We start from the raw sequence: 14,946 nt of genomic DNA, 5'->3' as shown, positions 1-14,946 counted from the left end.
GCTCCTCAAAATCCGACGGTCAGCAAAAACCCTAACCCCCAACTCATTTGCTAGAGCTCTTTCACTGACTACTCTCATCGCAAAACTCTCTCACTGCAATCCGCGGCGAGAGAGCTACCGCATCAGCTACTAGCATCCTTAGGTATATCTATCGCTTTGTCTAACTGCTATTTCCTTGATTATCTTTCTCTTCCCCTCTCTCTCTGTTTTTAGCAGATATACTCGTATGCTTTCTAGATTATGCTTGATCAATTTATTGATTATTTACTCAAGCTATCGCCTGTCTGTATTTTTTTCTCATTTTTATGGATTTTTCAGATGTAGGTGGATCTGCTTCTTCTCTGTAAAATATTTAAGCTCAATTTCGACCTCATGTCAAATTAGAAGTAATATTCAATTAGTTTGCATTTGTAGGATATCTTGTGCCCGAATACTAGTACTTTATATCCTGGATCCGACATCTATGTGCTTTGAATTGTTTAGAGATTAATGCATAATTCATGATCAAACTTTATGTGTATGAGTCATATAAATAATTTGCCGATCATCTAATGTTTGTAAAGTTAGCACTAGTTGAAGATTTTGGTAAATTTCAGAGGAAAATTTCAATCTTCTTAGTAATCTGTTTACAATAACTCTACACGGAGAACATTCCTTTCTTACTGCTTTTTCTTTTGCTGCGGCAGTGTATTGTTGAGAATTTGTGATGGGTAAAGAGAAGGTTCACATTAACATTGTGGTTATCGGCCATGTCGACTCTGGAAAGTCGACCACCACCGGCCACTTGATCTACAAGCTTGGTGGCATTGACAAGCGTGTGATTGAGAGGTTTGAGAAGGAGGCTGCTGAGATGAACAAGAGGTCGTTCAAGTATGCCTGGGTGCTTGACAAACTCAAGGCTGAGCGGGAGCGTGGTATCACAATTGATATCGCCTTGTGGAAGTTTGAGACCACCAAGTACTACTGCACGGTCATCGACGCACCCGGTCATCGTGACTTCATCAAGAACATGATCACCGGTACCTCACAGGCCGATTGTGCTGTCCTGATCATTGACTCCACCACTGGTGGTTTTGAAGCTGGTATCTCCAAGGATGGTCAGACTCGTGAGCATGCTTTGCTGGCTTTCACTCTTGGTGTCAAGCAAATGATCTGTTGCTGCAACAAGGTTTGCTAACTAGTGATATTAACATCTCATTTGGTATTGCAATATGTAAGATACTCATATCTTCTTCTTGTGTGCAGATGGATGCCACCACACCGAAATACTCCAAGGCCAGATTTGATGAAATTGTTAAGGAAGTCTCGTCCTACCTCAAGAAGGTTGGTTACAACCCTGACAAAATCCCATTTGTCCCCATCTCTGGTTTTGAGGGAGACAACATGATTGAGAGATCCACCAACCTTGATTGGTACAAGGGCCCGACCCTTCTTGAGGCCCTTGACCAGATCAACGAACCCAAGAGACCCACAGACAAGCCCCTTCGTCTCCCACTTCAGGATGTGTACAAGATTGGTGGTATTGGTACTGTGCCCGTGGGTCGTGTGGAGACCGGTGTTCTCAAGCCCGGTATGGTCGTCACCTTCGGCCCCTCTGGTCTAACCACTGAAGTCAAGTCTGTCGAGATGCATCATGAGTCCATGCCAGAAGCTGTCCCCGGGGACAATGTCGGGTTCAACGTAAAGAACGTCGCTGTGAAGGATCTGAAGCGTGGTTTTGTGGCATCCAACTCAAAGGACGACCCTGCTAAGGAAGCTGCGAACTTCACGTCTCAAGTTATCATCATGAACCACCCCGGCCAGATTGGTAACGGCTATGCTCCGGTGCTGGACTGCCACACCTCCCACATTGCTGTGAAGTTTGCTGAGCTTGTCACCAAGATTGACAGACGGTCGGGCAAGGAGATTGAGAAGGAGCCCAAATTCTTGAAGAACGGTGACGCCGGATTTGTGAAGATGCTTCCGACCAAGCCCATGGTGGTGGAGACTTTCTCCGAGTACCCGCCTCTCGGCCGTTTTGCAGTTCGTGATATGCGGCAGACTGTTGCTGTAGGCGTTATCAAGAGTGTGGAGAAGAAAGACCCGTCCGGTGCTAAGGTGACCAAGGCTGCTGCCAAGAAGGGCGCCAAATGATGATCAAATACAGCTAGGTTCACAGTTTTGTTTTTGTGAATCGGTTTTGTGGATATAATTTGCTTTGGCGAAAGCATTTTGGATTCTGGCTGGACTAGTTTTGCATTTCATGCATTACGATTGATACCAGCATTTCTCGAGAGAAATATGAATAATTTTTGCCGCTTGTATAGCTGGTTCCAATGTGCCTCATCTGAGCTGTCTTCTGATGGTGATTCATTTCTATTTTCACCTTCTAAAATGGGTTTTAGTTTTGATTCAATGACATTTTTTGGACTATAATTACCTGATTGCCTCAATCATACAACGTAGCCGAGGCCTCGTATAAATGCCTCTTATGTTTTAAATTTAATACCATAATAATGAGTTCACAAATAAAATAATTTTTCTATATTTATAAATCTTTATCATTATAATTATCATGGTTACACCATTATATGTTAATTTAAATAAATTTTATAATCAAGATATCGTATTTTATTTCTTTTTATACTTAAATAACAAGAGTAATCCAACACCCCCCATCTTCTCTTCCGACATTATCATTATACATAATCAATTTCAACTGGAAACAATAAAAGAATAGTCTATAACCAACTACCCTACAACCTTCCACATCATACATCATAACTTTATTAAAATCAACGGCATTCAATCACCTATAGATCTTTGAATCTATGTATTTGCAAAATTTACTCATGGCATTTTTATGATACAATAGAAGAATGAATGAAAAAGTCACACATTCAACAATGAAAAAAAAATTGTTTTGAAATATACCATGTATATTTAACCTTATATAACCTTCATCTACAACGATGAATATTCAATTTATTTTCCAATACGTCTCCTAATTCTAGTTAGTTGTTAATAAGAACTTAATTCCACTTGAGTTGAAATTCTAATATAGCCTATTAGACTTGAATCGAATTTGTACGGCTATATTTATATACAAACTTCATACTTAGTAGTAGTAATTTTTACGACAGTAGATTTAATACGAATTTAATTGCTCATGTACCAAAAATCAGATTGGAAGATGTTACTTGCCCTAAAAATAAAATACTTACTTTTTGGTAAAATTTTTTACTAATACTCCCTTATAGAAGTAAATTAATAGGCTTAAAATTCAAGAATAGAACAAAGAAAAGCCTTAAATATGTAGACTAATTACATTGTGAAAAAACATCCGTCGTATATAAGAACTTTTTAATGTAACACTATCCAAAATTATGTCATTTCAATTAATTAATCTGCTTTTCAATATATACTCTATCCTGCAAAAAAAAGCTTTCTTTTTCTCTATTAAGAATCATAATCTTAGTTTTACCTGAGTTTATTTATCATCTTCTTCTGCAAATGCAGGCAGATTCTCTTCGTTTGCTGCTGCTCTTGTGCAGATCGCTTCGCCATTTTCTTTCACTTCTTCAACCGGACCTCGACTCTCGTTCATGATCAGAGGGCCTTGAGCATGTCCAAAAACCGTAGTGAAGATCTGCCGATGACACTCATCACACATGTAGAAGTAGCTGAAATGGCCCTCGTAGGGGAGCTTGTGCAGGATGGCATCAGGCAGATCCCGTTGCACAAAGTCGCTCATTGATGGAGGCACGATTGTATCTTCGTCTCCCTGTTCCACATGAAGGGCATTACTTTGGTTGCTTGATAAGAAGAAGATAGACTAATCCGATACAAAGAAAAAAAAAACGGGATGCATGTAAACGGGAGTGATTGCGTTTTAAGATAAAAGGCCAATGAGTTTTGCACACCAAGATTACATCAAGAACAAGAAACGTGACTTACGTGCCATATGTGTATCGGGCCAAAAAAGCCGCTCAATCTCTTCTCTGCAGGATTGAAGAGTGACTTGATCCAAGCAAGAACGCCTCCACCCTTATATTTGTTGCGCCCATTGAGGTCACCTATGCTGAAACCCCAATTTGAAACCTGCAAGACAGCTTCCTCAATGAACGGCCTTACATTTCCTTGCCTAACGGACTCCTCAATGTTTCTGTGCCAGACGTCTTGGAAGGTTCTGTCTTCAACCACAGCTCTATCCTAGACAATTGTAGCTTATGATGAGAAACAAGTTCTTCATAGTTTTGGAATAAACTACTAAAAGATTGAATACAAATGGATAGTTTTGAGTTAAAAGGCCACACCCTTTTCCCTAATGAGACTGATAGCAGTGTATCCAATTCACCGTGGTTTCCAGAAAGGAAACTTCTTCGATAGAAATATGGAAGAAATCTAGGGAATTTTCGGGCTAAAGTGTACATCAGCCTTCTCTTTAATGTCCATTTTCCCCAGATTCTCCGACTCTCTGCTTTGCTCAGTCTTGGATCGTATGGGTTAACCATTGGAGCAAGCATTATAGCACCTGGGAGTTTGTAAAAGAAGAATTACGATACAAATACAGAAACCTCCATGACTTAACACTAAAGTTATGCGAGAAGTAATGTGCTGTTTTGTTAAATTTAAGTTGAAACAATCCCATAACCTGACCTTAGATGCACGTTGCCATTTCATCTTCCTCACCAAGCAAAGAGTTCTAATATTATTTTACGAATATGAGTTTCAGCGCTTACCTGAAATGCGATCAGGAATGTAATTAAGAGCAGCCCAAGCATGCTTGCTTCCATCAGAATATCCCAAAACCCACAGCTTCTCGGTAACATTGACAGCATACGCTAAGTGTAGTATATCCATAGCCGATGACTCAAGGTTCCTCTTCGGATCAGGATCACTTTCTCCAAATCCCGGTAGATCATAAGTCACGAGGCGAATGCCAAACTCTTCAAGTAAGGCATTCTTGACCCTAGTAACTCCTACTTGCCAACAAACATCACAACTTTGAGCAACCACACAGTTTCATCACTCCATAATTCAAGAATATCAAATGAAGAATGTGCAAAACCTGCTAGTCGGGACGAAAGAAAAGAATGGGGTGCGATCATTGAATGTCGAGCTCTATCAGCCGGGACTCCCTGTTCTTGATAGGCCAAGCGCCTCCCGTCCGGAAGCACTATGATGGAAGCACTAGAAGGGTGCACCTTCATCTTGTTAACCAATGGAATTTTACTAGTTCCACACATGTTCACAGTTAAAACTGTACCAATTCCTTCACTCTGTCAGTAAAGATCCTCCAACAAACACATACACAGAGAGATAAAGACTATTCTATTCCATCATCTGCTATATCTAATTATATCAATTGTATAATTACAACTTCCATCTAATCAAACAGTCAAGCATAGATTCAATTTTCTTGAAATTAAAATAAGAAACAATAATCATATAATCAGCAAACCTGCAAGAGCAAGAACAGAGACGAAGGCAATGACGGTCCAGGCGTGAAGGGGATCGCGATCCTCAGGCAAATACTCATTCAAAAACCTCAATCTCTGAAACAATTTCTGGCAAGGGCCCTTAAACTTCTTCACAATCAAAGAATCCTCTCTCAGCACCGTCTGCTTCACCACATCCCTCACCCCCTTCCCGAACTCCACGCTCATCTCCGCCGCCCCCTTGGCAAACTCCGCCGCCTGAAACCTCCAATCCCCAGCCACGGAGGAGGAGGACAACGTGGAGGCGCTGTACCTGATCCCGCTAGCTCCCTCATCGAGAAGATCTGAAAAGTCGTTGTTGACTTCTGACATCAGCAGAATTCTAAATTTCCCCCAAAAAAGATCCTTCAGCAATCCCGACCCATTTCCAGAGCTCGAAAACCCAGAAGGTTCAATCTTTTATGATCGCATCGAATCAATCGCAGTCGGAAAATGACAATCGAAGTAGACAAGGAGCTGCTGTCGCTGTAGTCGGCAAATGTGGGGTGTTTTGGCAGCTTACAGAGTGTTAATGAATCAATAATGATGAATTAAAAAAAATAATTAATTTGATGCTAATAAACCTGAGCTTGAGTTGTTGGAGTGTTGCTGGATGCTATTAATGGATTTAATGGACGGCGTGGGGCGGAGGGGGCCCGAATGCAATTTTCTCATAATGCAGGGGTCGCGCCGTTAGGTGAATTCCGCCATGTCACAAGGCGTGGAATTGAAGTGGGGCCCGCTGCGCCGCCGACGATGGTGGTGGTTGCGTAGTGGCGGGGCCCGCGGTGAGGTGGCACTGTAACGGCCGTTTAACCGCCCATTTCCGTTAATTTTGTTTTATTAATTATAAATCCGGAAAATATAGAACCAGACTAGTACTAATAGTTCTTCATTCTCATATTGTTTTATTTTTTATATTATTCTAATTAAGTAATGCGTCGAAATTTGAATTTCTTGAATTATTGAAGAGGACATTATATTGGTACTCTGACTTTAAAACAGTTGGCATTTGAGGTCCCTTTCCAGCCTATTTCATTTCTTACTTACTCCTATAACCTTTTGATTATGCATAAATTTTAATACTATATAATTAATAAAAGTTAAAAAGAGGAAGATAAAATATAATAAAAATGGTGTTAGTAAAAAATAGGGTTTATATTATTAATATTGTAATTGAATTTTCAAAATAAAAAATTTATACTTTTCAAATTAAAAATGAAATAATTTATACTTTTTATGAACGAAAGAATTAATATATAATGTGATTTAAATACTTTTGCTTGAAGTAACTGGGGTCATTGTAGAATCACAATTGACAATTTTCAACATCGTTACATGCATTTAGGCCACATTTGTTTTAGTAAGATTCAAGTATATATAATACTGTACTTAATTTTAATCAATGAGTGTGTCAATAATTACGGCAGTAACAGATGCGCACATATTCTTAGTGATTCATGTAGAGTGAACACTAGTTACACTACCCTATTGATCTTGATTTTAAATGATTTTTAAATGATTTCACACAAATTCTTTTACTCGTATTATTACTTTACTTAATAGTAATGGGCGAAAATTTGTTAGTTGTCGATCTCAAAAAAAGGCTACAAATTTTCAAACACGCTAATCAAACACAACTTGGAAAGTGGGCATTGACTTATTCTGAGTAATAATCACGCAGTAGAAAATGTTCCAGAAAAGAACGATTTGATTAAAAGGTGGATGTATAAGATTTTGTATTTTATCATAATCTTGATGGTGCAGTTAGCTTCATGACGAAATCTTGACATGAGAAAATAGGATCATTAGGTACACCAAATATGCCTTTTTCTCCAACGTATCTAGAATTATTGATTTGAAGTGTCGCAAATAATTAACAATTGGATATTCATAGGAGCAGTTAGTTTATACCGGAGTACTATATAAAAGACTATTATGAGGTGTTTAAAATCGGGAATCATAAATGAAACTATCAAAATCTATGAAAATGTTTTTTATTAGTCACAAAAAATCACAATAAACACAAACTGGAGGTTCAGGCGTTTTTAGAGTATCTCCATTTATTTATACTAAATTTATATTCATTTTAATATAAATGTCACATCAAATATGATTTTACTTCAACTAACATGAAATAAATATTCTCTATATTATGCCTTTTTCACTCATAAAATTTGTAAAAGTTTTTAATTTTGGTTTAACATAAACCTAAAAATATGTACTCCCTCCGTCCCAAGATATTAGAGTCATTTCTATTGGACACATGAATTTATGGGATGTTGTTAAGTGGTGTAAATGAAGTTGGTAGTAAAGTAAATTTTTATTATAAATAGAAATGTCTCAAATATGTTGGGACATTCCAAAAAGGAATAAGGGTCTAATATCTTGGGACGGAGGGCGTATTTTTTACTAAAAAACTAAAATGAGATTGATTTTTGAATACTATTGAAGCTAATTACGTATCACATTTTAGATTTTAACGTGCCATTGAAGATGATTTTATATTGCATTTATAGAGTGAAGACCCGGTGGGCGTGTTGCACTTAAGGGGTCGTCTGGTAGGCTTGAATAGCCTTGAAAATGCACTGTTCACAGTTGGTAACCAGCGTTTGGTAGCTCCAAAATGAATCTGCCGACCCGGTACAATCTTTCGGGTTTCCAAACCACACATACTACTATCAGCACACTCCTGTCAACCGTTTCAGGGGCTTGAGCAGGTATTAGTTTCCTGATTGTGCTGAAACCACTATGAAAGCCCATTTTACCCTTTGGAATTTTCCAACTATCATAGACCAAGAATTAGGGGAATCGAACATGGCATGAATAAAAATCCCAACTTGCATTCGAAACCCAATCGCAATTAAAATTAGAGCCGAAATCACGCACCTCCAATCGAAGAGGGGAACCTGAAGACGAGGTAGAGTACTCCGGCAGATATGGCGACGGCGATTACGAGGAGCGCGAGTGTGGAGAGGGTGAAGCAACGGCGGCAGCAGCTCCTCTCGCTCTTTCCACGGCGTGTGAGGGCTTCGAACTTCCTGGCATTCTCTGGCGGCAGATAGTGGCGGCTCTTTCTTGAGTGAGAAGTGATTGGGAATGAAGAACAGTAAATTTGAAGTCATTAAAAAGAGGGGTAGTTTAGGCATGGGCTTTTTGGTTTCAGCTCTTCCCCATTTCAACCAAACGACGAAAATGGGCTAAACATTTTACTTGGGTTCAACCAAACAGCCTACAATTCAGTCCATAAACTCATGAAAACCCATTTACCATAAACTCATGTTAATTATTTTCTTCACTACCAGACGAGCCCTAAGAAAATACAAGCAAGAAAAACTAAAAGGGAGAATATAGACGTGCACGAAATTGAATTTTAAACCTTTTATTTTGACATAATATTTATGAGCACTTAATATATACTGTACTTTTTTAGCATGAGGTATTCCAATGAAATTATTTGGACATTCCTCTCAACTTAAAATTAACTTACCATATTTTGGAGTTGGGCCAATTTATGGGTCAGCCCATTTAACTAAGTTTTGGAGTTGGACCATATACTAGTAAATCAAACGGCAAACTCAAATAGAGTATTAATACAGTTACGAAATTATATGTAATTAGTAATGCTATTTTAAAATAAATAGATAATTTGGGGGCACAGCTGTAAGTAGATTTTGATTCTGCACATTATTTATAGGGGTGAGTCGATATGATATATCGTATCGAAAACGTTGTATCGTGTTTCGTATTGAAAATATCGATATGAAATTCTTTCATACCGTTATCGTATCGAAAGTATCGATATGAAAGAACTTTCGATATGGATAATATCAATATCGTTATCGTATCGATATTTCGATATATCGTAAGATCGATACGATGTATCGATATATCGTTATCGTATCGAATACTTATATATCGAAAAATATAATTTCAAAACTGAAAAATAACACAAAAATTAATAAAACTTCAACACAATAAAATAAATAGTGTTCTTATTAGGGTTTCATTTATATATTTTCTAAATATATGAATGAATTAAATGGATTTATATACATTTATAATTTTAAACTTCAGTATGTATTGAATTTCAATATGTTTCGATATATTCGATATAAAACGATATATTGCAGGAAATTCATATCGTTATCGTATCGGAAACATACGATACGATACCGTATCGTATCGAAAATTACAATATACCAAAAATTTGATAATATTTCGATATTTTTCAATACGATACGAGCGATATATCATTTTTTCGGTAATTTTTCCCAGCCCTAATTATTTAATTGTATTGTTTGAATTAACAAAACAACTTCCTTAATCGAAATTAGATAACAAACTTCATCAAAAGTATTTTGTACTCCATTAATGATTCTATTCTTTCACATCACTAGATTTAAAAAAGAAGAAGCTCCAACTTCAGCCCAAAAATGTTTGAAGAATGAATGGAGATAATGGGCTGAATGAATGTACTAATAATAGGATAAAAGCTAAGAGGTGTGTACTTATGAAAGACTATGAAATGTGTTTGATTATGCATTCTCACTGAGGAGGGTATTAATATAAATGTAGAAAATTAGCATATACTGTATTAAATTGCTTCAAAATCATAACATGTAATTAGCCCCGTATTTTAATCTATTCTTATAATAGTATATTAGTATAAAGATAGTTACATCTTGCATAAAATTGTAACATTACACATTCTTCTATTTCAAATAATTTATCCTTTAAGTGCATCTAAAAAAAAACAGCTTCACATTTAGGCTCTATGGTTTCAAATCGCATCAAATTCAATTATATTTGCAACTAAATTTTCATCGCAAACTTTATTTGATTTAATCTTCCCTAATATTTTGCATAATGATTTATTCAAGGGTATTCGCAACACATCCATGTGTTCGCAGATGCAATGGAGGCGTCGCGGCTGCAGATTATGGTCAAGGGCATGGTGCAGATCTGCATGAACGACACAGCCCATGGCTGCAGATTAGGCCGAGGGCGTGGTGCGGGTATTGTATTTGTAAGGGTATAGTTTGGAATTTGGATGACCAAAATGTTTACAGTCGAAATAGATTGGATTATAATTCTAGAATTTGAAAATTTTGGATTGTAATTTAATTCTGAATCTAAAATTCGATAAAAACGATGTATTAATTGATATGAAATTAAATTTGAAGAAATTATATAGTGTGCGTGCAAATGTGTGTTGTGTGTGTTGTATGTGTATGAAGGTGTCCAATTTTATAACTATTTGGAATTCCAATTATCTATTTTAGATATAAATTCAAATTGTGGAATCTAGAGGAATTGAAAATTTAGAATTGTAATTCTATTAGAGCATCTCCAATTAGAGATGTAAATGGAGAGGTAAGGCCCATGTTTGCATTCTTTTTCATGAAAAATTATTATGCAAGGAGAATATCAGAAGAATATCTTTACCTCTCCATCAATGGAGAAGTAAAACTTATATTAGTATAACTACAATATTTGTCTTTAAAAAAAAAAATCATTTTCGGAAGTATTTGAGAAGGTATTTTATCTTTATGTTTTGGAATGCATCTTGTATTATTTTTTATTTTAGGAAATAACTTACTTTTTTGTATGCTTTTTTCTTTCAAAATTTATTTTGAAAAGTTATATTTTTATCTTTAAATAGGTAAATAGATATATTCCTTTTGTCCTACAGAAATAGGCTATTTAGGGTTGACATGTGTTTTAACGCACAAATAGTAAAGTAATAGACTAAGAGAGTATGAGAAAAATAGTTGATTGTGCAGTGGATGGTGAAACCTATAAATGATAAATAAAGGAGAAAGGGGAAAAAGTTGTCATAAATGAATACTCCCGCTGTCCGCGAATAAGACACCTATTTTTCCATTTTAGTCCATCCGCAAATAGGAGTCCTGGTTCACTTTTACCATAAATCGTAATAGGATCCAACCTTCCACTAATTCATTCAACTCATATTTCATTTAAAACTAATATATAGAAGTAAGACCCCTATTCTACTAACTTTTTCCATCCATTTTTTTAACATTTCTTAAAACTTGTGTCGTCCATAAATGAGACTCTTAATAGTGGACGGAGAGAGTATAAACAATGTATGAGACAGATGAAAAAGAAAATATGATATATTTCGGAAGAAGTATTTTTTCTTCTATTTACCTCACCCTAGATGCTCTTACAAATCTAAATTTTGTGTGATACCAAAAATTAGATTGGAATACCCATAAACCCTGCGAAAAAGTCTGAGTAAAATAAGTAAAATATACACGACAAATCTAACAAATGTTCAAATATATGTGCAAGTGTTGAACAGAAAAGAGAAGGAAAAAGACGAAGCAGGGAAGAGCAGCGGAGAAGGAAAAAGACGAAGCAGAGAAGAGCAGCGGAGACTGTATAAGCTGGCAGGAAACAATTGACGAAAAGCAACGATGGCGGACGACTCAGAGATGGCCTACAACCTCCAACTCGAAGAAGCCATCGCCGCCTCCCTCCTCGACGCCGCCGCTCCGCCTCCAGACACTGCCGCCTACGACGCCCTCATTGCCTGGTATCAGGACGCCCTCGACGCCGAGCGTCTCCGCCTCGACCTCCTCCGCCAGGTCCACGACCGCGCCCTGGCCTGCGAGATCATGAGCGTGCCGGACGAGGAGTGGCTCCAAACCGGCAACAATTTGCACAGGCCGTTCGGAGAGGGCTCCTCATCCTCGTCGTCGTCGTCTTCGAATGGGCAAAACTTCCAATTCAAGGTTTATGTCAAGGGTTTGGGGGAGCGGGGGGCGGGCGGAATCGGCGTGGCTATTTGCGACGGGAATGATGGTTTGCTGTTCGAGTTGAGCAAGGGTTTGAGCGGCAAAGATCAGGATAAGGAATTGGTTGATTTCACAGCGCTGATTGAAGGTCTTGATGCTGCGGCGATGCTTGATTTGAAGAGGATTACTGTTGTTACCGATAATCCTCTGCTCTATCAACATGTCGGTATACAGTCTTCAATCTATGTTGATTAAGTAGCCTCATTAATTTTGAGGCTCCCTACAAACGCCTTGTTATGATAATTGAACCTTTTAGGCTATTATTTCTTCGTTTTTGTGCAAATTGATTGCTGTTTGTTTAATATGAGCTTTTTGTCTGTATTGTAACTTACCTAATCAACTGTTAGTCTTCAAACACACACTCAAAGATTGCCTTTTAAAGCTTTGTTTTATCATTATTTGATAGCAAGAATAGTAGCATGTGATATAGTAGTTGTTTCCATAAGTACTAGTTAGGCACCTTGTGTGAAAGTGAAAGTAAGCCTTGTTAGTTACACTGTCTGTCTTGGACTTGATTTTCTGCTGCTTAACATTCAAATTATTCTCTTGACACAGATTCTTGCTTTTGAGTTATAAGCCCTTATCTGTCACTTGTATGTAAACACAGGAATTGTCTATTTTTGTTATCCTTTTTAAGAAGCTGTCTTGTGTGTTTGTGCTGCTTAGAGGAGCCTAGAGTTTTCTGTTTGTCGATTTCTTTAATTGCCCCTTAGTTTTATTTTTCTTAATTTGTTAAGTAGGTGTAACGGTTTCTTCCATATTTTGTCTGAGGCCAGAGACTCAACCGTGAAAGTATTCATATGCAACATTTTGTTCATTAACAGCATTTAAAGAAACTTTGGTTTTTTATGTGATTGACGTAGTGTTTCTAAATGCAGATTACTGGAGAGAACACTCAAACGATAAAAACTGCTGTCACATTATCTAACCGGATACAACTCCTTCTAAGAAAATTTACCAAGTGTCATCCATCTCTTGTTGCCTCTAATGCCAATAAGGCTGTCAAACTTGCAAGGAATGCAATTGCATTTCAGGTTAATCGTTCAGCAGGTAGTAGCAATGGCAAGAATCTGACTGAGCAATGTACTATTTGTTTGGAGGATACTTATGTGGATCGGATGCTCTTAATTACAAGTTGTCGACATAGCTACTGCTTTTTGTGCATGTCGAAACATGTTCAGTTTAAGTTGCTTCAAGGGAGGCTGCCTAAATGCCCTCATGAGAACTGCACGACTGAGCTGAAACTTGAAAGCTGCAAAGAGTTTTTAACTCCGGAATTACTTGAAATAATGAGCCAACGAGTGAAGGAAGCATCCATTCCAGCTGATGATAAAATTTATTGCCCTTATCCGAGGTGTTCTAATTTGTTATCAAAAACAGAGCTTCGAGGATCCTCTTACCATGGATTAGTCAAATGCAGAAAGTGCCCCAAATGCAGTGGCATTTTTTGCATTGATTGCCAAGTTCCCTGGCATAAAGACATGCAATGCTCAGAATATAAAAGGCGAAACCCCAACCCATGTAATGAAGACAAGATACTAGAGTCTTTGGCTTCTCGGAATCTCTGGCGTCAGTGTCCAAAATGCAACCATATGGTTTCACTTGCTTCTGGATGCTACCACATTTATTGCAGGTATTGTGCTCTTTCAGGCCTTCAAAATTTGGTTTGTGTAACTTGTTATGGCCATATAGGTGATGTTAGAACTTACGATTACAGTTGCTTCTAGTCAAAACATACTAGGAGTAGTAATTACTTATTTGTGAATGTCTATTCTTCTACACATCTTAGCTGATGTTTGTTTAATATGTCATCAAATATTGTGCTTCTATGATGAAGATCTCTCCTAATGTTATATAGTGCCTCTATGTACTGAAAAATTTAAGGATGAAATGGTATTTACTGTTTTCGCGCCTTCAGTATTCGCTCTGTGATGTTCTCCGAGTGTGCCTCTTTATTAGCCTATTACCTTCACCTAGATATAGAAGCACGACTTGATATTCTCCCCGACTGAATAGTACTCATGCATTTCTTCAACAGTTCAGTTATTACAAGTTTACAATATACTGCTGGTTTCCATTTCCATACTGAGTTCAAATGAGAAGATTTTTTTGGAATTCCTTTCCATTTCGTCATTTCCCCAACCTAACTGATGATTTAACCGAAACCGCTGATAACTGTCGACAATGTTTCCCGCAGATGTGGACATGAGTTCTGCTATACTTGTGGAGCTGAATGGAGAAACAAGAAGGCAACCTGCAAGTGTCCGATCTGGGACGAGCGCAACCTCATATACGACCAAAATAGACAGCAACGTGTATGATTGCATTGTGGTTCAGAGCTTGTATGCTCACAGTTTTTAGATGTAGGGGAACTTAACATTTTCTGAAAGTCTGGGTTTTTAATTTTTAAGGAAGTTCAAGTATTTTATTTGTAATTATGTTGTTATTAAGGTTAATATTAATTAAATTATGTGATGAATTTAACTAGTAGTATTTCACCCCACGATTTTGAGGAATGTTTTTTTATTTGTTATTCTTTCCCCCCTGAGGTGGATTCTCGAAAGTCACTAGTCTTTATTTGGTTTTTATTTCTATTTGATTATTTATATATTCGGGTTATAAATTTGTATATTTAAATATATATGCACTGAAATTGCTGGGGA

General features: G+C 37.3%; 3 protein-coding genes across 3 annotated transcripts; 2 read left to right on the top strand and 1 right to left on the bottom strand.

Annotated features, from left to right (window-relative positions):
- Positions 1-2,303, top strand: LOC125212119 (elongation factor 1-alpha). Its single transcript, XM_048112184.2, has 3 exons — positions 1-142; positions 687-1,168; positions 1,246-2,303. Exons 2-3 carry the CDS (start codon positions 707-709, stop codon positions 2,131-2,133), a joined length of 1,350 nt encoding a protein of 449 aa, XP_047968141.1. The 5' UTR covers positions 1-142; positions 687-706; the 3' UTR covers positions 2,134-2,303.
- Positions 2,304-3,269: 966 nt separating this feature from the next.
- LOC125212118 (uncharacterized) lies at positions 3,270-6,047 on the bottom strand. Its single transcript, XM_048112183.2, has 6 exons — positions 5,444-6,047; positions 5,051-5,242; positions 4,722-4,961; positions 4,296-4,513; positions 3,937-4,191; positions 3,270-3,763 (listed from the first exon to the last, which is right to left on the bottom strand). Exons 1-6 carry the CDS (start codon positions 5,790-5,792, stop codon positions 3,470-3,472), a joined length of 1,548 nt encoding a protein of 515 aa, XP_047968140.1. The 5' UTR covers positions 5,793-6,047; the 3' UTR covers positions 3,270-3,469.
- A 5,696-nt stretch (positions 6,048-11,743) lies between these two features.
- On the top strand, positions 11,744-14,786 carry LOC125212155 (E3 ubiquitin-protein ligase RSL1-like). The gene is made up of 3 exons (XM_048112237.2): positions 11,744-12,445; positions 13,162-13,916; positions 14,481-14,786. The coding sequence occupies exons 1-3, from the start codon at positions 11,903-11,905 to the stop codon at positions 14,602-14,604; spliced, it is 1,422 nt and encodes a 473-aa protein (XP_047968194.1). The 5' UTR covers positions 11,744-11,902; the 3' UTR covers positions 14,605-14,786.
- The last annotated feature ends 160 nt before the right edge of the window (positions 14,787-14,946 follow it).

Source organism: Salvia hispanica, chromosome 3 (genome assembly GCF_029641045.1).
Source record: "Salvia hispanica isolate PSC_SH4W2 chromosome 3, Shi_PSC_v1, whole genome shotgun sequence".
In the NCBI taxonomy this organism is placed as follows: domain Eukaryota; kingdom Viridiplantae; phylum Streptophyta; class Magnoliopsida; order Lamiales; family Lamiaceae; genus Salvia; species Salvia hispanica.
The sequence above is the reverse complement of the archived record's forward strand: the minus strand, read 5'-3'. Positions and strand labels throughout refer to the sequence as shown.

Coding starts and splice junctions, on each gene's coding strand:
- LOC125212119 (XM_048112184.2), top strand. CDS start 707: ATGGGTAAAGAGAAGGTTCACATTAACATTGTGGTTATCGGCCATGTC. Junction 1,169..1,245: donor TGATCTGTTGCTGCAACAAG/GTTTGCTAACTA, acceptor TCTTGTGTGCAG/ATGGATGCCACCACACCGAA.
- LOC125212118 (XM_048112183.2), bottom strand. CDS start 5,792: ATGTCAGAAGTCAACAACGACTTTTCAGATCTTCTCGATGAGGGAGCT. Junction 4,962..5,050: donor TCTTTCGTCCCGACTAGCAG/GTTTTGCACATT, acceptor GTTGGCAAGTAG/GAGTTACTAGGGTCAAGAAT. Junction 4,192..4,295: donor CAGTCTCATTAGGGAAAAGG/GTGTGGCCTTTT, acceptor ACAATTGTCTAG/GATAGAGCTGTGGTTGAAGA.
- LOC125212155 (XM_048112237.2), top strand. CDS start 11,903: ATGGCGGACGACTCAGAGATGGCCTACAACCTCCAACTCGAAGAAGCC. Junction 12,446..13,161: donor ATCCTCTGCTCTATCAACAT/GTCGGTATACAG, acceptor TTCTAAATGCAG/ATTACTGGAGAGAACACTCA. Junction 13,917..14,480: donor TGCTACCACATTTATTGCAG/GTATTGTGCTCT, acceptor TGTTTCCCGCAG/ATGTGGACATGAGTTCTGCT.